Consider the following 23,775-nt stretch of genomic DNA (forward strand, 5'->3'; position numbering starts at 1 on the left):
TCTTGGGTAGGTGGCAAAATAATAAGAAATTAAATATGTTGTCATACAAAAGTGATTTCATGAATACTTGTACTCATTGGTTAAAGCATTTCATTGAAATTAGATTGCTGTAACCTTTGTCCTTTTTCTTTTTAGGACAAAAAACAGTTTTGACAAATGTTCAAGAAGAATTGGATAGGATGACTCGCAAGCCAGACTCTATGGTAACAACAAACTCTCCTCCAACAGAGAATGAAGCTTGATAGCGCATAAAAAATGCATATGTAAATGACCAAATAACTATGTATATTGATCTGATAAGACCAGGAATTTTCTGCTATGGCAGATGCTATCAGTTTTCTTGGGGCAGGGGAAATGAGCTTACTACATCATTGCCTTGTCCCAGTAAAAAGTGCACATCCAGGAAGTTTGCATATAAAATCCCTCTGTATAAGATAACCATTTAGAGTTTATATAGGGCAATTCTTTTGGTTTTGGAGGTAAGCAGGTGCAGCTGCGTTTCCTGTTGTGAAGAACACAGAGAAGCAAAATGGAGAATTCTTACTAAAATACTGCTACTGACTGCACACAAGGCAAGAAAGAGAAAGTAATTCCTCTTTCAAAGTTACTGGAATTGGCTACTTGTATGTTTGCAAATGCAGTAGATTCTTGGAAAGATGGTGGTGGTGGTGATGCAACAGAGCATTAATTAGGTGAAAGAAGCCTAGGTAGGGAATGGAGCCCTGAAAGGGGAAACAGATTTGGGACAGTGAGAAACTAGAATGTTGGATTGACTGGAGAGGAGCAATGTTGTGAAATCCTGTGTTTCACATGGGGTAAATAATCACTGTTTTAAAAAGACTACTTTACATTGGAGAATTCCAGGCCAAACACTAAGCATCATGGGAATTTATTCTTGTTATAAATCTTGTTTTAGTTTTTAAAAAAAGTCTAAGAGTGTGGGTGCCCTTTCTGGTGTAGCTGACAAAGGGAGAAACTATAACTTGTTTAGATCCAAGTGCCTGGCACAGTGTGTGATGTGTCTTTAGAAGGTGCTTGAACTTATTGTGCACTGTAGTACAAACAGTCACTGTTTGGTTTTATTTTAAAATCAGTAGTTTGGCGATTTGTATTTAATTTTAAATCCTGTTTTCTGATAGCTTCTGCCTTTTTTTATGCTAAGAGGCTAGCCTATGAAGAATGGTGGGTGATGTATCATTTTCCCATAATGAAATGTGCTACAGAACACTCAGTATTTTTTTTTTCTTACTTTTTGTAACTAAATATTAGCTACCAAGCTAAAATCAATTCCTGCCTTACACCTCTGGAGGTTTTTAAAAAAAACTTTCAAGGCCCTAGTTCCAACCACATCTGCTGCAGGTGCAGCCAACTCCAATTCTGAAGGTAACCTAAAAAGTATGAATGTGTCCATGATGAACGTACTCAATAACTTGTTTTGTATTTTCTTTAATGTAGCATTTCATTTGGAAAGATGGATTGTGGTTGTCCCCGTTGCTCTAGCGGAGCTCTGTCCATGGTCACATAAAACCATCATTCTGTAAAAACAAACAAAACTGCTATGGTTACTGAAATGGCACTTTGATTTTATATACGGTATGCTTGTTTTACATGTACACACTACCATAAATTAAAAATACCAAGCGTATTCTGTGCTCTTAACGCTGAAGGGAAAAACCACAATTTGAATTATGCAGAGTTTACTTTTTATTGATATGAACTTGTTGTACTAAATCTGATGTCTGGATATAACTTCCCTAATATATATTGTTACTTAAATATACAGAATTAGATTGACCACTAACACAGTACTGGATGTTAACTTCAAATCTTATGTTACATCAAGAGGCTGTTCTTGTAAGTCTGTCTAAACATTATCTAGAAAGCTAAGAGTATTTACTTGCCTCTTTGACAAACATTAACATGAGTATGTTATTTGTGCCAGTTTTTTTGTTGAAAATATTATATTTTTCTTTTTTTTACTTTTTTTTTTTAAATAAACGGTATGACCTGAAGTTATACGGTTGTCTAGATAACAGTTAGACTAAGACTGTGGATGGCTGATGGGTAATGTGGATGTACTTCCTGGTGAAATGGGTGCCAGTTGCAAGTTACCACACCAGAAGAAGTAATTACACACTGTCCTCCTGACACTGAGAATTGAGATTGGAGACTAAAACATCAAAAACTCGACAGGAAATTGAAAAGGCGTGTGATCGTAATGGGATATAGTTTGAAAACCTCAGTCTGAAACTGCATTTTTTTGTCATCTAACCTGATAAGCACTTTCTCTAGCAATATGGCTAAAACTTAAAATTGAAGTACTTTCCAGTTCTATAAAAATGTTAAATATACTAAAATTGATCAAAACTGATAATGTATGATAACTTACCAGCTTTGCAGAAAGATGCTTCTGACAAAACAGAAACAGATTTCTGGTTTCTAATTGCAAGTGAATGCTCCTAGTTTATTGAAAGAAATTGTAAGTAATGTAGCATCCTGTGGTTGCCAAAGTCTGTCAACTTTGGTGAGCTGCACAGTTGTTATTCTGGTGTCTTCAAGCATTGGAACCAAAGGCCAAATTGCAAACAGCCTTTACATTTTCAAGTGAAACTTCATTTTATTTGCAAATACACTTGTATGGTAGACTGTTTAAACTATTATATGACTATATTTATATGCATTATAGTGACTGCATCTACTGTTCACGTTTAAACTAAGAAAACAAAAGATGAAAGCATTCAACTTGAAGCAAATAGAAAAGTATAAAGATTGGCCCTCCGTAAAAATGCTGTGGTTATGCTGCTTGATTTTAAGTTTGCACTTTTTTTATTGGCATTTAAAAAGACCTGTTTAAACTGAACAGAATTTCGTATTTTATTTAATTTAACTATGTTGAAAGTGACTGCTCTGTACATCATGAACTTAACAATATACATGCTGTAAATGAAAGTTCACTGTCCTGTATACTAAGTTTATTGGGTTTTTTTTCCAACTTACAATTAGGACTGCAAATGTATGAAACAAACCTTAGTCCAGTTGTATGGCTTTAACCAGGTGCAGTATGCAGTCATGTGGAATCTTGCTTTCTAGTGCTGGCAAAATGAGGACGTCTTTAATTACTGGCTTCAATAAACACGAATCCAGACTGCTTTATGCTGTGCTGCTTTGTTGTTCTTAAGATCCCCCTTCTAGATCTGTTTCTGTGAGAGCAGAATATTAGTGAGTTCTGTGAACAGGAGAAATAAGTTGGCTTGTACAGTTGTGTACCTTAATGACAACTTCCTTTTTGGGAGTTCTTGTACCAGCCTTTGCTAATGCAAGTCCTCTCTGGAGTTTAGAGCATGGACCTTGTGTAAGTAAAGAGAAGTTGGTATAGCTATGTTTGCAGAGAGGTGTGCTTGTGATAGTTTACACATAAACAGTTATGTCAGCAGAACTGGTTTTGGTGCAAAGTAATACATTTCATGAGAAGGGGGAAACAGTTGTATATTTTCCCAGGCTAAGATGTCTACCTTCTGATATATTTTGTGACATACTGGATCCAAGCAGAGCACTGGTCCTAAATTTGTAGGATTAAAATCCAGGTTATGACGAGTTTAAGGAGTAAATGGCTTGAGTTGTGCAAACGCCTCTTCTCTGCCAATAGCAAAGCTAAGTTTTATCCCTTTGGTGGGTGTAGTAAGTTCTGTGTAGTAACCATAGGAGGGGTAGACTGACTTTAATTGGGATTCTACTTGTTTATTTCATCATTACTTTAACTGGATGCCTATATATCTCCCTGCATAGATTGAAGTTCTAGCCACTCATGTTTCTTGAGTCACCCTGCCTCTGAAATATAAATCAGCTAAGCTCTTGGTTTCTAAAGTACATTGTTTCCCTACAAGTGAATCCTTATGAGGCCATGAAACATTTATAGTTTTAGAAGTGCCATAATGCTTTATGGTTTAATGAGCTCGTTAATGTAAAGAATTAGTTTTAGTCCTCTAAGATGGGATTTAGAAAAAAAATTTCTGAGTATGAAGAGAATTATCTATTATGTCAGTTTGGGAGGAAACTAAATGAAGACTTCATCTTTAGATGTGCAGGAGTTGAAAGTGACTTTCTTCAGAAAACACATAACTAATCAAAATGGAAGAACACCCTTGTAACTCTTAATGTTTACTTTGCAGTCATTCAACAGTAATTTTTTTTTTGAAAGCAAAATGTCTCCAAATTTAAAAAAAAAAAAAAAAACAAATTGGAATAATATGGTTTTGGTGTGGGAAACATCTTGCTGGAGGGTCTAAGCTACTCTTACAAGATGAATCTTTCACTGCGTGTGCTGTTCCAGATGGTGATGTTAACCCCACTGGCTTTTCAGCCATGGCAGGATTTTGTTAGCAAATGAACTTCTCAGATAAGAACCTATGCTTGAATAAAATAGTCAGTTTCTGAGTCTCTGTAGTTCAAATACATCAAAGGGAAAGGCTCTAGATTATTACGTTGTTATTAATGATCTAAACCAGACTCTGGTTGTTTGGGTCTATATGTAGAGCTGCATGGAATACCTAAATTGAATATTTAGTACCAAAAGCAGAACTTGTCTGTTATTCAGTCTTTTTAATTAAAAACCAATATATTCATAGGACAGAGGTGGTTTAATTCCAAAAGCACACTTTTGCTGCAGTTTCCCCTTCAAGGGGCAGCTTGTTCTACTACAACCTTCATAATAATGAATTACTTTTCTGATCCACTCAGATTGTGTGGAGAAGATAATGTAAGCACAAATAATTAAGAAGGCCAACAGTCTGAACTAATGCTTTGGGACACCACATGGCTCTAGTTTCACAAACATATCAGATTCTGTGGTCAAATGTAACTGTAGATTATAAACAGCCATTCCATGTAATGGGAGTTGCAGAAATGCAGGTGAGGGCAGAATCTGATCTAGCGTGCTTTCTTTTCTCTGGAAAAGTGAAATGAAGCAAGCACTGACTTGCACGTGTACATCAATGCCTCTTGAAATTCAAATGCTTAAAAAAAGCTCAAGGAAGTTAATTTTCTCAAATGAAGCGCTTTACAAGTGGTAGTATAAATGTGTCACAAAGATTCAAAATCGGGCACATCTCCATAAATCTGAAGTATAGGGCACCTAACTCTGCTTTAAACTGGCTCCCAAAAAAAATAGTAGTAGTATTAGCACCTTAGTTTTGCCAAATACAGCAGTGCACCTAAGAGCATGGTGCTGACATTGTTTAGAAATGACTGATGCTAAAGATTTGACTTGTCCGTGTAAGTTGATACGTAGCACTGCTGCCCTCTGAAATAGCTACATAATCACTTTGGTTTGTGTTCTGGTATTCATAGTCACAGACTGAGAGTTTCTGGAGGGGTTATACTGAAACCATGCTAATATTAACACGTGAGAGGTCTGTAAGATAACGTCATAAACAAGGGAAGCAATTTAATTTTCCGCATTGCCTTTGTTTGCAGACTTTCTATGTGGGAGAATCAACGTTGCTAGTTGTAACTTTTTATCTGAAGATCCTCGACTCCCCTCTCCCTGATACTTAATTGTAATTGTTTTGCTGATATTTTCTGGAGATGAAATGTTCCAAGTCCAGAAGGTGGCAGACTTGGGATCAATGCCTGTAGGTAGTGCTGCTTAATGTGCCATTGCAAGATGCTATATGCATTGCTTGTGATGTTCTCTTAATAATTCTTGTTTGGCAGATTTTTTTTTTTTAGGCCAAGTATCTTTCAGAGTGTGTTGCTGAATTTTTCCCAAATGCATTTTCATTCAGTTCTAAGAATTTTGTTATTATGGGTTAAGCTTTTTTCTTTTTAATTTTGAGTTGTCTTAATTAAGACACTCTGGTTCCTTTCTTTCAGAACAAAAGCTGAAATAGCAATGTGCAGCACTAAGAGAAAACAGTTGTATCTGTGCACAAGAAAGCAGAATTTGATTGTACAAGCTGCCTTTGAAAAGTGATTTTTCAGTATGAATATTCACTAATTAAATTGTTGGTACTTGTTTGTATGTAACACTCGTTATAGCTTTGACACATGTAAAAATGTCATCCTTGTCTCAGACCTGCCAGATGCTTCAAAGCGAAAAAAATTCTTCAGAATATGTCATAAAGGTGGTTGCAACTAAAAGGTGCTAGGAATAATTTTGCATGAATATTCGCAAGAGTGTGCAGTAAGATACTGAAGTTCTTGAGAAAAGGAAACACGCCGTTGTAAATCTCTGGCACTCAGTTTACCAGATTGACAGCATTCCAAAAACCAGGGACTTTCCTTTTAGAGAGGGAATGAATAACAGCGTTAGAATTGAGTTAATTGAGGGAATAAGAACACTGAAAAAATCGTGGATGGAGATGGCTACTGAGGCTTGGACCAGATCAGCTCTGCATATTGTTCACTGGACTTACAGTCTGAGTGACTAGAGGACAGAGCAGTCTGACTTGCATGCATGGGCCCAAGTGACCAGCTACAGTTTTTGTCTTGCCCTATGTTGCCCATTTCCCTCTGTGAAAGAGCCCAGCCAAGGTTTTGGTCTGACACCAGCTTTGACTGTCCTGCAAGGCAGTCTGGGATAGGCAGTAAAAGCCTGAGCCAGGGACAGCAAATTCACAACACGGTCACAGTGCTAACAGGAACGGTGGGCACGGGTTGTGGAGGGTAATATATGCCTAGGCAGGGGCCCAGTAATTAGTCGGCATCTGAACAGACTTAACACGTGTTTCGGCTGCAGAGCGAACTTGAACGTGGAGCTCAAATTTAAATGACTGTATTGATCATGTATGTCTTAAATGGTAGGATGAAGGTGGAGATGAATGTAACTTGCTGTGGTTGGTTAATAGAAACTGGTTTACATTGATAATAAATCACTAAGTACTATCAAATTAAAACCTCTCTTTTCTAGAGGAATCAAATGATTATCCGTGAAGGACTTAGTATACTGACTATGCTTTGGAGATTATTAGAAAGTGAAGATGTTCAAAATTTTCAGAGGGTCTGAAAGACTTGTTACTGTGCCCATAGGCAGAGTAGGAGAAGTAGGAAAAAAATCCATTTTATTAAAGATCAGTCACTGACTGCACAGAAAATCTCTTAAATCCAAAACAAAGGCAGAAGTCTAAGGGGAGAGCTATTGATACTTCCAGCCAAACCCAGAACTGGATTTATCTAGCTTAGGTGTGGAGGTCAGTAAGGAAAGTGATACAGACTTTTATTATCTGTGCGATAATCTCACTGTGTTACTTGACTCACAAATACTCAACAACTGTCAGCTGACAATATCCTTTGGTAATAATTGTTTGTTCCTGTTGTAATGGGCTGGTTTTGAAAGAAGCAAGTGTTATATTAGCCTTTGATATATGTAAGAGATTGGGGTTACTGAAATTTGTGTATGTTATAAATGTGAATTGCTACACACAGGTTTATTTTCCTGGGAAAAGCACATGTGCCCCAGAATAATACTGGAGTGTCAGTAGGCAACTGTAATTAGCAGCTGTTTAGGTCTGTTAGGATGTTTTGACCAGTATCTTGCAATGCTGTTTTGCTGGGCTGAGAAATTGCCAGTGAAATTGGCAGGATCTGAATGATTTCAAAATTAGCAAAAACCTGTCAAAATCTCTCTAAGTCACCTTTTAGCTGAATGGAAGTATAACACAACTATTAAGAGAATGCTGTCATATTTAAAATATTTTTAGCACTGTTTCCTCTGTGTTTGCATTTGTGCTCTGTCCTATTTTACCAACCCTCCTCAAAAACAACTTAAATCTTCTGGCCGACTTCAGTAACAAGAAAGATCTGCAGATAGCTGAATTAATACCAGTTGCATGAAAATTAGTGGCTTGGTGGAGATGATAAATCCAAAGACTTCCTCTGCTTTAGGTAAGGATTGCCAAGTAAGTTTGGCTAGTTCCTAGGCGAGACAGGCCAAACAAAAATCTGCCGGTCTGCACACATGGAACCTGGCATAGCACTTGCTTCCTTTCGCTCAAGCAGTAGTTCGAGGACATAAATAGGAGCTAAGCCTGCTGTGTGTGAAAAGGGACCCTCGGGAGGGTGCTGGATCACTGGGCTCAGTGGGAGGAGTGAGGTGGGGAAGGTAGGAAGAGAAGATACAAGTCTGCAAGGAATCAGGATTTATTAGTTCGTCTGTGTATGGCTTTGTAGAGTTGGGGCTATATGCCTGCCTTGAGTTTATAGCCAGTGATGGAAGACTTGAAATTCCTGTTTAAAAAAAGAAAGAAAGAAGGGGAAAAAAAAAAAAAGCCAAAGCCAAAACTTTTCCTTGCATGTAGAAGACGCGTATAACTAAAGTACTCTGCAAGGGAATGAGCCAAATTAGCTGAATAGAAAATTCTGTCTCATGGAGGAATTAAGTGCTGTTGAAAAAAAGGAGTATTCTTTCAACGTTGTCATGTTAGCTGATGTTAGCAATAAGCTGTATCTTAGCTGTAAGTAAAATTCAGAAGGATAATTAGAAAACAAACTTGTTCAACATTTGCAATTCCCCACCAGAGGTGCAGGGACTGATTGGTTTGGTTACGTAACAACAAACACAGTATTAAAACAGTTGAGGTCAGTTGTTTTCGCTGGCCCGTTTTGTCCATGGAAAGAAAGAATGTAGCGAGTGTACTTCATCTTTTTTTTAAGCCTGTTAAGGGACCTTTAAAACTTTGCTTATAAAACATGGTTTATACAATTTTTTTCATCCTCCCCTTCAGCTTCCCACCTCCTCAAAAAATAAAAATCAGCTCTTTCCCTCCAAAGGCCTGCTGTACCCTACACACTCCATCTCTTGCTGTAAAAATACTGGATATCACAGGGGCAGCATGACCATGCCCACGCAGTCAGAGGGAACTAGTGTTTTCTGACCTTCTGTTCCAGGCCTGTGTGTTTTTATGGTATTATTGAAAGACTACCTTTTTTTTCTTGGTTCAGGGCTCTTTTTTTTCTTCTGTTCCCTGAATAAATGTAGTGCCATGAATAAAATAAACACTGCTGTCAGTCTCTCTGCATATTTTTCAGTGTGCTTCATTATACAGGATTCTTTCAAAAGAAATATAACCCACAGTCTTGGCTGGTTCCCAGCACCATTAAAGGTCTGCTGGCACTTTTCTTAAGAATATGAGGTTTTGCTTCTATTTTTTTATAGAAATTAATTTCACCTCCCTGCTATGTAGAATGGTTGCTGCCCTTCAGCCCAGTTGTGGCTGCAAGGTGACCCCTCTCTGGCACTTGCAGATTGTAAATGTCCTTAAATGTTTTTGGAGGTGAAAGGAGTCAGTGACTACTTCATCAGTGATGAAGGCAGGGGAAGAAAAAGAAACGGACCAGTAGACAACACCCAAGATGTCAATCTCTAGTCCTGGAGTAAAAACAAAAAAAGTTGCTCTGTGAATGTCTCATTGTTCATAGCATATAAAGTCTGCAAAGTAAGAGGGTAGCTGATTTTATTGGCAGTATTGCCTTTCGGGGGGGGGGGGGGGGGTGGGAGGGGTGAGATTTTTTTTCTTTGGCTTGGTTTGTTTTTGAAGGGGAAATACTGTTTCCTGATAGCGATGGTGAAATTCCAGAAGTGACACTTCTACCTGTCCCATACAGCTCCTTGGGACGAGTCCCAGCTGAGACCCGATGGCTGCCCCATGGTGCTCATGATGGAAGAATCTGTCACACAAGCATATGAGGCCTGTAAGGCCTTCCAGGGCTGCTCTGTTTATTTTCCAAAGCCTAAGGGCCGGAATAAAGGTGAACGTGTTGAAAATATGCATGGGTCAATGTTAGAGTATAACTGCAGGCTAGGAATAGCATTCACTAACACTTTCTGTTACTAGAGCTGTACTTTTTTAACCAGACGAAAAGCCAAGAGAGCCACTTGCTGTGCTGTGTCAGTATGTACCTAAAGTGCCCTGAGCAAACCGTCAGGCGTGAGACGCGGGCACTGTGCTGTCAGCCTGTGAAACTTCTCTGGATATTCAGCGGAAGAAGTTTTTATAGGTTGCCCTTCGAATTAGTTTCCTTCTGTCCTCCTCTCTGCTTCTCTTGATACTTTTCTCGGTTGATATGACCGTGTTTTGACTCCTAGGTGAGGAATTCAGTTCTCGTTCTTGTTCCTGAGGTGCCTCTATGCTGAGTGGTCTTACCCTGGGAGGTTGCACAGTGCTACTTTAGCTGTGGTTGGACATGGCAGAGTAGGAATTATCATACAGCTCAGCAGCAGTTATCCTCGACCAGTTTGAGATAACTGACTGCATGACTCCTCGCCATTCTGCCCAATTTTCCTTCTGCTTAAAGTCCATCTCAGAACTTGCAGCTTATTTCCGTTGTATCAATTCCTAACTCTGACTCAGCAAAATTATTTGCCTGCTTCCCATGCTGCTCATGGCTACAGAATCAAAGTGTGCATGCCATGCTCCCACACTGTGAAAACGGACAATTTACTGGACTGAGGCAGTTAAAACTACCAGATGTTTTCCTAAAGCAAGTTCTTTGTTAGTTTTTTAGGGTGGGGTGGGGTTTGGTGTTTTTTTTCCCCAACTGAAAAGTTGAGAAAAAGCTTCAGCATTTTTTACATTGAGAAATTCAAGGGGAAAAAAGCTTCCTCTCTGATGCCAGAGTTAAACTCTAATCACTGCTCAGCTCTCTTGGAATTTGGCAGCATACCAGTGCTCCTTCCCTTTGGTAGGTCATGTGGAAATACCGGAGCATTTTCTTAAAGAACCTCTCAGCTCTTTTCAGGTACTTGTACAGATGTAACTTTCCTGTTTGGATTCTAATTCCTTTCACACTCTTAACTATATTTAAGCACCATTTGTCATAAGCACCATTCAGATCTACAAAATTTTATGTATAAACATTAAAATACTTTAAAGTGTGTTAAAACTACATAAAAGCAGCTTTAAAAATCTGGTTTTAAGTTGATATTCCTATTCAGTTGCAACAGAATCACATGCTTGAATCTTGAAAATAGAACTGAAATGTGCTTAATGAAATAAACCCATCAGAAGTTTATTAAAGGCTGTATGAATAGCTGAGATGAATATTGAGAGGTGAGGGTTGTTTTGTTCAGTTTGACCAGTGATAATATTTAAGATTCTCTTTCCACTGCTTTTTACACCTAAATCACCAGTTGGTTTTAATTTATCACTGCTGTCCTGGAGATTCTTTCTGATGGGGAATTTTTAATTCTATCAAAGCTGGCTTTACCTGTTCTGTAAAAATACAGATCTTTGATCATTGAATTACAGTGTCCATGAATAGCATACTTGGATTTCCTCCCCTCTGTGCTGTTTCTTCCTTGTTTTCACTATTCAGTCATATTTTAGCCAGATATGAATTCCTCTCTGATGAATTCTGTGATCTGGTTAGCTTGATACTATGGTGGTGTCTCGAGTGCTGATCATTGATCTGGTTCCCCATTTTCCTGGTCTTGGTATGCAGCCACACAATGAAATGGCAGGCTGTGCTTGAGAAGCTTATGAACTTGTAAAAACAAAGTTACCTGAAAGCAATGTGATCTGCCTTGGATGAATGCAATGACCTTTTTACAGGATCAATACTTTTATTTACATATTAAATGTAGACATTTTTTCCTTCAAGTGCTACAGAGTGAGCTGAAAAGGTGCCGTATCAGGCAAGAATGTGTGTAAAGGATTCCTTTGTTAAATGTTGGCAGCAACCTCACAAGCCCTTGCCAAGTCTGTCCAGCCCACCCACCCGTCCAGGAGGACGCCAGAAAATCCCCCAGTATGGCTTGGTGTTGGCTCTGTGCCATTTACAGCAAGGGGGATGCTGGCTGTACAGGCCATGGTGCCGAAGGGGGCACCCTGGCTATGGTCGGCGATGCCGGTGTCCCGCTGCCCTCGGAGCTGCGTGGAATGTCTGTGCAACCGCGGTCAGTGGCACTGTCAACACGCTCACTGAAAGCATGCCTCACAATTGTTCAAATAACACCGGATAGAGCAGAGAGAACACTTACTGTGCTTTCGCTACCCAGGCAACTTGCTCACTAAAAGACAGAGGGTTGTCGGCATGTCTATACTTTGGGGCATTCTAAAAATGCTCTATTGATTTTAAATACATTTAAACTTTGTGTCCTCCCCTTTACAGGAAAAACTAAGCTATTAAGTTTGCTGAAGGCTGCACAGGAGGCATTGGCTGTGCCAAAATCCAGAATCAAGATCTGTTATCACCTAGCCTTTTTCTTAAATCAACCATCTCTCCTTTTGTCCTTCATTTGCCTTCTGCAGTACCACCTTCTGATTCTCCTTCAACATACGGATGTATTTTGGTTAAAACTGTAAAAGATTCATCAAAAAAATGTTCAGCAGTGGGTGTTTCAGCAATGTTTTAATAATTTTGCTCAGCGTAGTTTTCTAGAAGTGCCACAGCAGTTCCTCAAAGCAAATGTTAAATGTCTCTGTAGGTAAATGTGGAAATCCTGTGTTCCTGTAACAGCTGTAGAGCCTTAAAACGAATCCAGAGAAGGTCTCGGAAGTGGCAACCACCTACCCATGATATTTCCTGCAAGAAAAGGAGCTTTGTGAGACTTCTCATTTCCCTGGAGTTATACCAGAACTGAAATAAGAGACTGTAAAAACCTATTAGTCCATCATGGCCAGGCCTGTGCCAATGCAGGATTTTCCTCTTACATTTATGATTTCATATCATTAGGCTAGTTTCATGTGATCCAAGCAACAGAGTTTCCATCCTTTTCCCTGCCTTGCTCATGTTTTCTTTTTTTCTTTTCTTTTCCTGCCATTTGTTCTTCACTAAAGGGCAATGTTTTTGCTTCCTTAAGCATGTCTCCTAACTCTTCATCCTGCTTGAGAATATCAGCTTCTTTCAGCACCAGGGTGTACCAGAGAAGCTATGAAAAGACTTCTGTTTGCTGCATACTGTCAATAATGTCTCCAATTAACTAAGCAGTGACTGTTAACGGTAGACAAAAACCCGATCCTTTTTGATCCAGGGTTCCTGGTGTGCTCTCTGAATCTGTCTCTTTGGCCCTAGTTCTTAGGGTCTATTTATACAGAGGCCGAAGAAAAGAAGAAAAATCTCTTGAAAATAAAAATCACGTGGTACTGGGCAGAACCCTTTAAAAGAAGAAGGATTAAAGGGGCTTCAAGAGAACTGAAAGGAAGAGATTAAGCAAAACACAAAGATAACTGGGAAGGAAATCACGAGGTTCATGGAAAACAAAAACGTAGCAGTAAGAAAGACTCCTGGAGGCTGGAGGAAGATGCTAGAAGAATTAATACATGTGAAAGTCCTGTACTAGTAACGTGAAAGAAGAGAAAATGGTGTAGACTGGCGATGACAAGAACAAGAGTAGGTGTCTGGCTGATAAAGATGGCAGAGAATGTGACGCTGAACACCTTGAAAGTCAGCTTGGTCTGTGGTCCACAGCAGTCGGTCTGTGTCTCTCCATGTTAAAAAAAAAAATAAATCAGCTGCATTTGCCAGATCACGTTGCAATTTCTCCTTATTTATGGTGACACAGCAAGAGAAGAAATGTCTCCAAAAAGTGATTCAGAGCCTGTCGAAACTAACTGTTTCCTTGGAAAACTTCACTATTTAAAATTACACTTCAGAATGTTTCTAAAGCTCACAGAATGCACTGCAGATTTCCTATATTAGAACTACTGCGGGTACAGTATCTTCACAGCTTGGAAGGGTATTTCTGGGCAGTGTGAACTGCTTCATCTACCTCGAAGGATTAACTGAGTTGTGAACACAAATTAAAATGTCAGTGTCGTTGACTTTCTCAGTGTTAACATCACCACCGATGCATTTTTAAAAACCCAAAGCCAAACAGCCTTTAACACAATAGACCGCTAATGCCTTCGGAGGTGCCAAAACCGCCGGGACGCAACAACCGGACCCTCCAACCGGCTCCTGCCGAGCGAGGTGACCCGGCGGCCGCGCCCGCCCGCCCCAGGCCAGGCTCGGCGCCGGCCGCGGCCGGGGAACGCCCCGGCGGGGCGGGGGCAGGGCCGGGGGCAGGTGCCGGTGCCGCCGCCGGCCCCGGCCCCTGCGCTGCCCGGGCGGCTCGGCGGGCGGCCCGGGGGCGGGGACGCGGCCGGGGGCAGGTGCCGGCCGCGGGGGCGGAGCGGGCGGGCGGCCGCGGGCCGGTGGAGGCACCGCCCGGCCGCGGCGCGCCCTCCGGGGCGGGCTCTCTCCGCCCTTTCCGCTGAGCGCAGGGGGAGGAGCGGCGGCAGCGTCCCCGCTCGGAGCCGAGCTGCCCTGCCGGGACCGGGGGAGGGGAGCCGCGCCGTGCCGAGCCGAGCAGCCGGGCCGGGCCGGGCCGGGCCGCCGCGGGGGCTGAGGGCGCCCCCGCCGTCCGCCCCAGGCAGCGCCCGCGCCCCGCGGCCGGGCCAGGGCGCCCCCGAGCGGCGGGGCGCTGAGCGCGGGGCGCGGCGCTGAGGGCTGCCCGCGCGCCGCCGCCCTCCTCCTCCTCCTCCTCCTCCTCCTCCTCCTCCTCCTCCTCCTCCTCCTCCTCCTCCTCCTCCTCCTCCTCCTCCTCCTCCTCCTCCTCCCGCGCGGGGCCGGGGCGGCGGCGGCCGCCGGGCCGGGGCACAGCACCATGCTGCCCTCGCTCGCCCCGCGCCGCTCGGCTTGACGCGGGCCGGGGGCAGCCATGCAGCCGGCGCTCCGCTAGGTGAGCGCGGCGCGGCTCGGGCCGGGGCTCGGCGGGCAGCCCCCTCCGCAGCGCGGCGGCACCGGCACCACCGGCACCATGAGGAACGGCGATGACCTGGAGGGCTTCGATGGCGAGGCGTCCAGCACCTCCATGATCTCGGGGGCCAGCAGCCCCTACCAGCCCACCACGGAGCCCGTCAGCCAGCGCCGCGGGCTGGGCGGCCTCCGCTGCGACCTGGACTACCTGCGGGGCACCTTCGGCAGGATCAAGCTGGCCGAGGTGGTAGGTACTGCCGGCGGGAGCGGGGCCCGCGGCCGGGGGAGCTTCCCCCGCCCCTACCCGCCTACCCGGCGGGCTCCTTCCCCCGCGGCGGTGCGGGCGGGACGCCGGGGAAGGGCCCCCCCCGGGGCGGCGGGGCCGTGCCGGCCCGGCGGCGAGGTGCGTACCTGCGGGCGCGGCGCCTGGCGGCGGCCCAACCGGCCTCCATTTCAGGCGGCCGGGGAGCCCGGCGCGGGCCGGGAACCGCCGCGGCCGGGCCGGGGAGCGCCGTGTCACCCGCCGCGGCCGGGTTGGAACCGTCCCTTCCGCTGGGGGCGAGGGGTCATGTCAGCCCGGTGCGGGGGGAAAGTCGGTCCCCGCCGGCTGCCCGCCCGGCTCCCGCCGTTGTGCCCCGCTGCCGTCCCCGGCGGCTGGAGGAAAGGCGGCTGGTTTCGGGTGGCTCGAGGTACGGCCGGGCTGGCTCCCGGTGCTCAGGTGGCGTGGCTTCCCCTCGCAGGCGAAGCGGCCCGGTCAGGCCTCCATTGCGGTGGGTTTGTAGGGGCGTTCAGCGCTGCTGGTTGGTTTTGGTGTGAGGTTTTACCTCATGTGCGTGCCAGGGCCTGCCTGTGCCCTTAGGTCACTGGGGTGTTAAAAAAACTCCACCGCTGCAGGTTTTGTATAGGTTAAAAAGAAAAAAAGGTAATTTCTCAGTATCTAAAGACTTCAATTTCAAGAGTTGAATGGACTCTCCGCGGAGCGGTGTGGCTGGGGCTGGAGGCACAGCCTGGCTCCGGCCGCGCAGGGGTGTCACTGGCCCCGGTGCCAACCGCGGCTCCTGCCCCCCCCGAGGCACGGCCCGGGAGAGAGCCACGGGGGGGGGGGGGGGGTGGCAGCTACCTGAAGTGTCGAGGCGGGGAGCTGCAGGCCTGGGTTGGCCCTGGAGGGCGACTTGGGTGCCTGCAAAGCGTTCACTGACGTGCTGGCCTTTAACAGGCTGAGGTTCTCTTAAGTGCACAGAGTAAACGAAGAGAAATCCTGCAAACCCCCCCCCCTTCCCCCAACCTGTGTTCTTCTGTTCTGAAATAAAATGTAATCTGTGTTTATTGTACTTTGAACAGCTAAAACTGTTTAGTTTGATGGAGCATGTGCAAGTCTTAGAGCACTATGGCAGCTAAATGTGTAACAGCACCTAAGCATTTTGTTAGTTTTTCTGTTGATGGTGCTGATGCTTGTCTTCATCTGATCCACTTTCAAAGTCACTTTGGTATTAATATTTTTTAAATCAAATCTGTTTTTCAGGATATTTTGCAATAGGTGTTTTATGAAAATAGCAGTAGGCTTCAAATAAATTTTTAAGTAGTTTCTTACAGAGTACTACAAATTGTTTTCCCTTAAAATGCGTGAGTTCTTTGAGGACTGTGATGGTGGAAACATTTTAGTATTTTGTATATATAACTTCAGCATTTGAAATCACTGCTGGTTAGTACCAGACAAAGCTTGCACGTACAGGTTTCGTGTAAAATACATTGAAAGTATCCTAGCTTCAACAGTGACACAAGTTTATAGAGGACTGCAGTGATGAATCTATGATAATCTCTTATGAATACACAGTAAAATCCATGATTTGGAAGTGCGATTTGTTTTCTTCTCATCTTCTCAGTGTAGAACAGAATCTGTGGTCTGCAAGTGGTAGCAATGAGCGTGTTACCCGAGCAGTCTAACAACAAGGAATAGCTGTATTTTGTTATGTGTTCTCAGGACCGAAGCCAAAGAATCTGTCATCATTGTGCAACGTCTACCTGTCTTTGAACTGTTAAAAACTGTCCATGTGGTAGAAGTCCCAGGGTGGTGCTTTCTAATATGCTGAAATAACCTGCCCTCAGGATTTTTGTTTCTGTTCCTACTGCTGATCGTTTCTGTACTACACTAATAACTGTGGCACGTCACGTTAAAAAGCTTGTAATTAAAATGAGTGATTACTGATCATGAGTAAGTGAATCCTTTATTACTAAACTGTGATTGGCTTGGAACAAGTTCCAAAGTTACGTGGAGTACACCTCTTAATTTTTTAAGTCTTGTAAAGAAAGCTGGGGGGAAAACCACACTGTGCTGGAGTTACAGATAGGGGAGTTTTCTTGTCTGTTGAATGAAGACGTCACTACTTCCAGTACATCATTTGGAAGACATACGTGCAGATAGTATCTTCAGGGGAACTGAGTAATGTTTTGTGCCTCTTTAATAAGAGTCATCTGAGCTATTGCGCATGGTTCTTACAGAATGTATGAATCCATTGGGTCAGAAGTTAACAAGAAATTAGCTAGTATAGGATGGAAGCTTATGTACCATCTAGACACATTCAGATTCTGCACAGTTGTGCACAAAAGAAGCTCTATCTAATTCACGGTAGCAACTGGTAGAGCAGACTACTGAATTTTGCAAACTGATGGAAAACTGAGCAGTTTGGAAAGGAAAGAAGAGAGAACACATTCCACATTGTGCTTAATTCACTTATTTGCCAAGTAAAATTGTTTTAATTATAATGTTTAGTAATATTTTTACAAAAATACTGTAGGAATGAAAATGTATCAAAGTGTAGAACTCCAGCTCTTAAAAACAAGGACGAACTCTATTGCACCCAAGAAAACCTAAAAAAAAAAAAAAAAAGACAAGTATTGGTTAAGATAAAATGTCACTAAATATATTCTAGTAAGAAGAATACTACAGGAAATACTACAATGCATGTGCTTCATTTGGCATCAGGATTTGTCTTAAAATACATTATGATTGGCAGGCAAAACTATCTGCTTAAGACAAACATTGCTGTTTTTTCTAATCTTCAGTTGACAGACTTTCTGCAAATTAGTTCATAGTGCTGTATAGGAAGGATAACTTGGGTGTTGTGACTTAAATGGCTTTTCTTGCAAATGCCCGCTTTTTATTGTCAAAAGCAGAAGAAACAGGGAATGGGGGAAAAAACCCAAGTGACTGAAAATAGGTGTTTGTAGGGCTCTCTTTATTTTGTTGTAGATTTGTCCTTAGTGATTTAAAACATTGTTACAATAGTTATTAAAAGATGGAAAGCAGTATGACATTTTAGGCATATGGAGTAATTTATGTGCTGCTAGAGGGGAGTTTTAATTCTTATTTATTAATATTTAAAGAGAATATGCCCTAAAATGTCCTTTAAAGGTGCACTGACATAATGTCTTATAATAATGTTTCATGTATAGTATTGTGCAGCTTATTTCTGGGTCTTAGTTTGGTTTGCTTTCCCTTGACTCCCAGAAAAGGTTGATTAGCATTACGGTTTTTTGTTAATTTTAAATTGGGTATGCAAACTAAGAAAGCTGTATTTTACTATTTAGGGATCCTTATTAATATTTAAGGCTAAATTGAGCAGTTATGTAGTACCTATGTCTGCCTGCTAATGGTCAGTAATATTCAATATGAAGAATAGTGAGGAAGTAATAAAAAGGACCCATGTGGAACAGCTTAGTATTGAACCGGTTTTCCTCTTTTTGAAAGTTTTATTGTTAGGTAGGTGAGCTTTTCGGAAAGTAGCTCATTGGCCTATATCTTATTGTTCTGTTGAAATAGTTGCATGTGTGTTTATTTGGATCTGTGAGGAAACATCTGCTGTAGCTGGGGCTGGAGCTGCAAGCCTCTTTAAAAGAAGAAGGTCGAAGGAAGGTGGTGAGTGTTGGACCGTATCAGGAAAGGAGTTTTCAGGGCTACTGGGGTGGCTGAGACACCTTGGTGGGGTGTCATCAGGCAGGTGGGAAGTGAATGGAGGGGGAGGAGGGAAGAGTTAAACTAGTATGAAGCTCGCATGTTTGAGTTTGTGCCTTTTTTTTTTTTTTTAAATGAGGGTTTGAACTTGAAATGGAAGTCAGGGAGAAGCCAGTACACTTGTGTACTAACCGAAGAAATGCTTTTCCTTTGGGGAGGTTGAAATCTAGGTGGAAATTGTCTCAGCTGACTTTCTAGCATTTAGATGGAGCAGTACCTTGCCATATGGCTGATGTGAGATATTAGATAGCTGTCCCTGGAGACCAAAGTTCTTTAGAGTTTATTTTCATTATCCTCTGGCATGGTTTAATGTTTCTCATGCTTTCGGGGCTTTAATACTTCCCATGGAGATTATTGTACAATAATCAAACAGATATCCCTGGAAAACTTTCCTATGGACAACCTCAAATGATTTGTTTCATTTCAGTACTTTGTTCCCATTCCCTTGAATTTCCGAAGGAGATTCTCTCCTTTTTCTGAGTGTGCTTACTATGTGAGGAATCAGGAGGGGCCCATTGCTGTCATCCAAAAGAGCTGGGCCAGTACTACCTCTTTGCTGGAAATTGTTTCACTTTAGATGAGATTGCCTGCTTTTTCCCCCCTCCCCACTTAATTTTTCTCTTCAGCTGTTCTAAATGCATTATCATTTTACTTGTTATAATTCTGCACCTTGAAGGATATTACTACCATTAAAATTGGGCGTAGACATATATTTCCCAGTGAAATTTCCATGGCGTATCAAGACTCCCTGTTGTCTGCTTCTCAGTTTCTTTGGGAACCATAACTCCGGGTGGGCTGGTTATCAGGCCACCAGGCGAGTTAGGAGGAAACCAGGCAGGATCCTGTCGGGATCCTTGTTGGTTCTCACTGGGATCCTGCCAATTTACTTGATTCAAAGTAACATATATTGCCTTTAACAGTTGGGACAACTGATGTGAAAAATTGTGCCTGGCCAGTTCCTGTGACATTGGCGGTAGTTCAGTAGTTAGAAATGGTTTAACTGGAGCAGTGAGATCACAGAGCAACCTTGTGATGGAGGTAACAAGTGTCAGAAAACTCTTACCGCGTGCTAGCTTAAAAGAGGATGGCATTTGTGGTGGTTAGTGATGGCCTCTGTGGCTTGGAGAGCCCTAGCCTCTTCTTTTTTTCATGTGTCTGTTCCAAATACTACAAAATCCATCAGAGAGTCCTTTTAAAAAGAAGATAATACTTCTGCTTGGGAGGTCTCTGAGCTCCAAGTTGCTGATGACTGTACTGGGAAGTATCACTGCGTGCTTGCTCTCGTCTTGTTCTCTATAGCATATGCTGTTGCCTGTCAGTGGAGGCAAGATTTTCAGCTAAATTAAATCTGGTGGGAATAGCAGTTCATGTGTTCACAATTTTCAGAATAAAAAGTTCCATCTTCATTGGTGGAGAGTAGCTGAACGTTGGAAAAACTTGTTTCGTGGCTTACTGTCATTATACATATCCAGATCCAGAAATTGGTTAAGGCCAGGACTACAGTGAAATTCTTTGCCATCAGAATCTATTGCAATGAAGAGAACAAAGTTAAAAAAACCTGTAATAAATGCCTACATGGGTAATGAGATTATGGAGAATTCTCACTGTTAATTATATTAAAAAATAGAGTAATAACATTTATGTTCCAAGGAGTAAACTAACTGCTAACTATTAGAATCTAGTTGAAAACTATCATGAGGTGTTCAGTAATCTCATATTTAATTATCATTGCCTGCTTGTGCCTTCAGCTCAGCATCTCATTCTGATCGCTTCTGGAGGGGAGGATGAGATGGAGTCCCCAACCTCCCACCCCAGTCCGGTGTGTCACATTATACGGCACGTCTAACTCTTCCCTGCCCCTTTCTCCCTGGGTGTCTCTGCAGTACTCCAGGCATCACACTGCTGTGCAGCTGCACAGTTCTGCTTCGTTTATGGGTTATTAGAGCGGGGAGCTGGGTGCTTTACGGGCAGTTGTCAATCTGTAAATCACAGAAGTTACCAGTTGGCTACTGAATGCATTGTGAATAAATTGAGATTTCTTTCACGTTATTTATTGTAAAGTTTGATTTTATGTAAATGGGGTGTTAGCTTAGCTACAGAAAATTACTCTGTACCTAATAGAGGCCAGCAGATGACATTCTCTGCATGGTAAGGTCATTCCGTGGTGGTCAGGTCATCAGTCTGGAAGTAAAGCACTCGGTGGTCTTGGTGAGAAGCAGAGCACTGCTGGAGACACCTGAGCCTTCTAAGGCAGCTTCATTGTCACAGGCAGCCCTCGACCTGATGGCTTTTCCGTAAGTGATAGTTTCACCTTAAAGTTAGCTTTTGTTCATTTTTTCTGCACTTTGGAGGTGTAGAAACCTTCCTCATTTCTGGTGTGAACTTAATTCTAGCAAGTTTATAGGCATTTGTTCTTGTGTTAACACTGCCACTTTCCCTAACTCCTCCTTACTCCTTCATGCATGTTGAAACAGCTGTCTGCACTCAGCCAGCCTTCATCTTGCTGCACAAGGCAAGACAAAATTGTTTTGGATTCTGCTTGTAAGAGGGGCTCTCTGTTTTCGGGACTGTCCGGCAGCCCTTCCTTGCACCACTGTCCGACTGAGGTAATGGTTTCTCAGTAGGCACAACCTGAGTTTTCAGTAACCTTTCAAGTGTGTCTTACCAGTGTGTATGCTGACGTGTCACTTTCCAAGCCTCTGCTGGAGATACCTTTCCTGTTACGTGCTAGGATTGCATTGGTAATGTATAGTAATTCCATGATTAACTGTGTCTTCCATCTTTTATTCTCTTATAATTTCCAAACAGTAAGTGTACATTTGTGTAAGAAATCATTGTGACTCTTTGTGTTGTGCTTTGATTCTCAGTGGTATTTGTAGTTGCTTGTTCAGAAGATGCTAAGTATGACAGTGGATGCTGATGATCTTTGGCATTTGGTCTTAGAAAAAGACTGTTATAATATCGTATTAAAAGGATCAATTTGTAATACATAAATATGCTTAGAAAATCTCTTTAGGTAAATGATGTCTCTTCGGTGTCTCCAGACCTTTTGATTTCTCTTTGGAAAGATTTCTCTTTAAAGGCTGTGGATCTAAATTGCTGTGTGGCAATATTTTTATACTGACATTTACCATAGAGGGAAGAATGATGAGATAATCTGTTTAGATTTGCTTTTTATTGTTTCTGTGTGCAACTAAAGAGAAGGCTGTGGTTGGCTTCCCACATGAAGGGGAATGGGTTTTGGTCTCTTTCATGGTGTCTCTTAACTACCATCTGGCCATGGGCTGGTGTCCTACTGTGGGTAAACTCCAAATTCCCGTTACAAATTTCTCTTTAAGATGGTGGATAGTTTTAAATTCTGCTTTCAGAAGAAATTTCTATAATCTCTGTAGTAAGAAAGCTCTATTTTTTTCCTCCCATTATGAATAAGTGTAATAGTAATAAATGCCCTACACTAATTGTAGATGCTACAGTAAGAGATGCTAAGTAAGATGCTAAGTAAGTTCTAATGGTATTATTTTTTGGAAAGCTACCTTTTTTTTCTCGTAATCTTTCTGGTAATGCCTTTTGTTGATGAGCCTCCCCAGTGATTAATTATCATCTTGAGATAAGAAGACAAGAAGAAGGACTAGAAAATGAAGAGGTTGTGTTTTTCTTGTAACATAACCAGTATAGGAGGAATTGGTTATTTCTGATGCGAGTTAACGCATCATTTTGTCAAATCAACTTGCACACTTTTTGATAGTCGTCATCCTGTGCTCAAAATCGAAAAATAACCTGCCTTGCTTCTAGACCTCAACAAATAATTTCGTACTGAAATTTTACATACAAAGAGGACTAGATGCACAATGAATAGACTTCTTAACAGGAGGTCAACTGCTGTTTACTCTGTAGCGGCAGTAGTTGCTACTTCTAAATTAGAGCTGGATTAAAAAATACATATATTTTGATTTAAAAAGAAAAAAAGAAGTCACCTAATTCTCAGATGATTTGTGTAGCCAGTTGCTTCCAAAACATGGCAGTAATGTTTAGGTTTCTCTGGAACTTCCATCATTAGCTCTTCAGAATATGGGAGAAGAAAAGCAAAAGCTGGGTAACAGCAATCTGATGTAGAATAGGTGTAAGAACATACAGCCATGAGTAGAGGAAAGATGGGTCCAAAATATTACAGACTATGGGCAAGGAGGTCTTAGAGCTGGCATAGCACTTGCCCAAACTGAGAAGCCTACGCAGTACGCAACAGTATGAATCAAGTAATGCAGTCTTTACAGTGACAGGGCTCAAGTGCTGTTTTATTTAGTAGAGGTCCAGGATTAAATCCGTACTCACGCTGCAGTATGTTACTAGAATGGCATAATGCCTGGGTGGTTTCAGGTAAGCAGAGTAGCTTTTAATGTTTTAGTCTCACTGTGGGCAAATTAAACTAGGAACTGTAACTCCAAGTATCACATTTCTGACTGTTGTATTCAATTAATTGTAATTAAGACTCTGGTATTTATTGCCTTAGCTTGTGGAAGAATATGGGTATTTTTACCCAAACAAGTGTCTTCAACATTGTCTGCAGTTAAACTTTTTTTAATATGTAACTTGATATTCAGGTGTTGATGCTTGAATAATGTCTTGTTCAGGACACTTCTTTAAGTTCTCTTTAGCTTGTATGTATGTTCACAAAGTGTTCAGCATGTAAGTGAGCTGAACCTCATTCATGATAGTTCCCTTCATTACATTATAGCTTAAAAGTGCAGCAGCCATGGCCCTGGTATGTAGAAATACATCCTGTGCTTAGATCAGGAGTTGCGTACAGTGATACTTCCACTGTAACTTTCACTTAAGCTAAACATTATTATTCTTAAATGCTATAAATCTGCCAGTGATACAGCACTACTCATAACAGTTCTGGCAATTGTTTGCGAAATTATTTTATGAATCAACTACAAGCATTTCTATATTAGTCATTTTCTGTACTTTTGTACATTTTAAACTGAAATACTCATGCAAGAAAGCAATAAGCGTGGTTGTGAATATTATGAAATACTTATGTTCTGTAAGTCTTTAATAAACTTCAGTAACTTTTGTCTTAGGAAATTATT

At 42.0% G+C, this 23,775-nt stretch overlaps 2 protein-coding genes across 13 annotated transcripts in view; both read left to right on the forward strand.

The window, feature by feature from the left end:
- The window catches only part of DYNC1LI2 (dynein cytoplasmic 1 light intermediate chain 2), a 37,442-nt gene extending 23,982 nt beyond the window's left edge, over positions 1–13,460 (forward strand). Inside the window, exons 13-14 of one of the 4 annotated variants that reach the window (XM_074881877.1) lie at positions 136–203; positions 9,601–11,030. In XM_074881877.1, coding sequence (XP_074737978.1) covers positions 136–203; positions 9,601–9,624 — 92 coding nt within the window. In that variant the 3' untranslated portion in view covers positions 9,625–11,030. Of the gene's footprint in view, positions 1–135; positions 3,150–9,600; positions 11,031–12,421 lie in introns of those variants that run through there. The other 3 variants (XM_074881872.1, XM_074881878.1, XM_074881873.1) reach the window with 3 other exon arrangements.
- Positions 13,461–14,518: 1,058 nt separating this feature from the next.
- The window catches only part of CMTM4 (CKLF like MARVEL transmembrane domain containing 4), a 59,621-nt gene continuing 50,364 nt past the window's right edge, over positions 14,519–23,775 (forward strand). For 5 of the 9 annotated variants that reach the window (XR_012630581.1, XR_012630583.1, XR_012630582.1 and 2 more), the window contains exon 1: positions 14,521–14,920. Coding sequence is in view for 5 of the 9 variants with exons in the window: in XM_074881881.1 (XP_074737982.1) it covers positions 14,735–14,920 (186 nt within the window). In the remaining 4 variants the exon portion in view is untranslated. Of the gene's footprint in view, positions 14,921–23,775 lie in introns of all 9 variants that reach the window. The other 4 variants (XM_074881879.1, XM_074881882.1, XM_074881884.1 and 1 more) reach the window with 4 other exon arrangements.

Source organism: Strix uralensis, chromosome 12 (genome assembly GCF_047716275.1).
Source record: "Strix uralensis isolate ZFMK-TIS-50842 chromosome 12, bStrUra1, whole genome shotgun sequence".
Taxonomy (NCBI): domain Eukaryota; kingdom Metazoa; phylum Chordata; class Aves; order Strigiformes; family Strigidae; genus Strix; species Strix uralensis.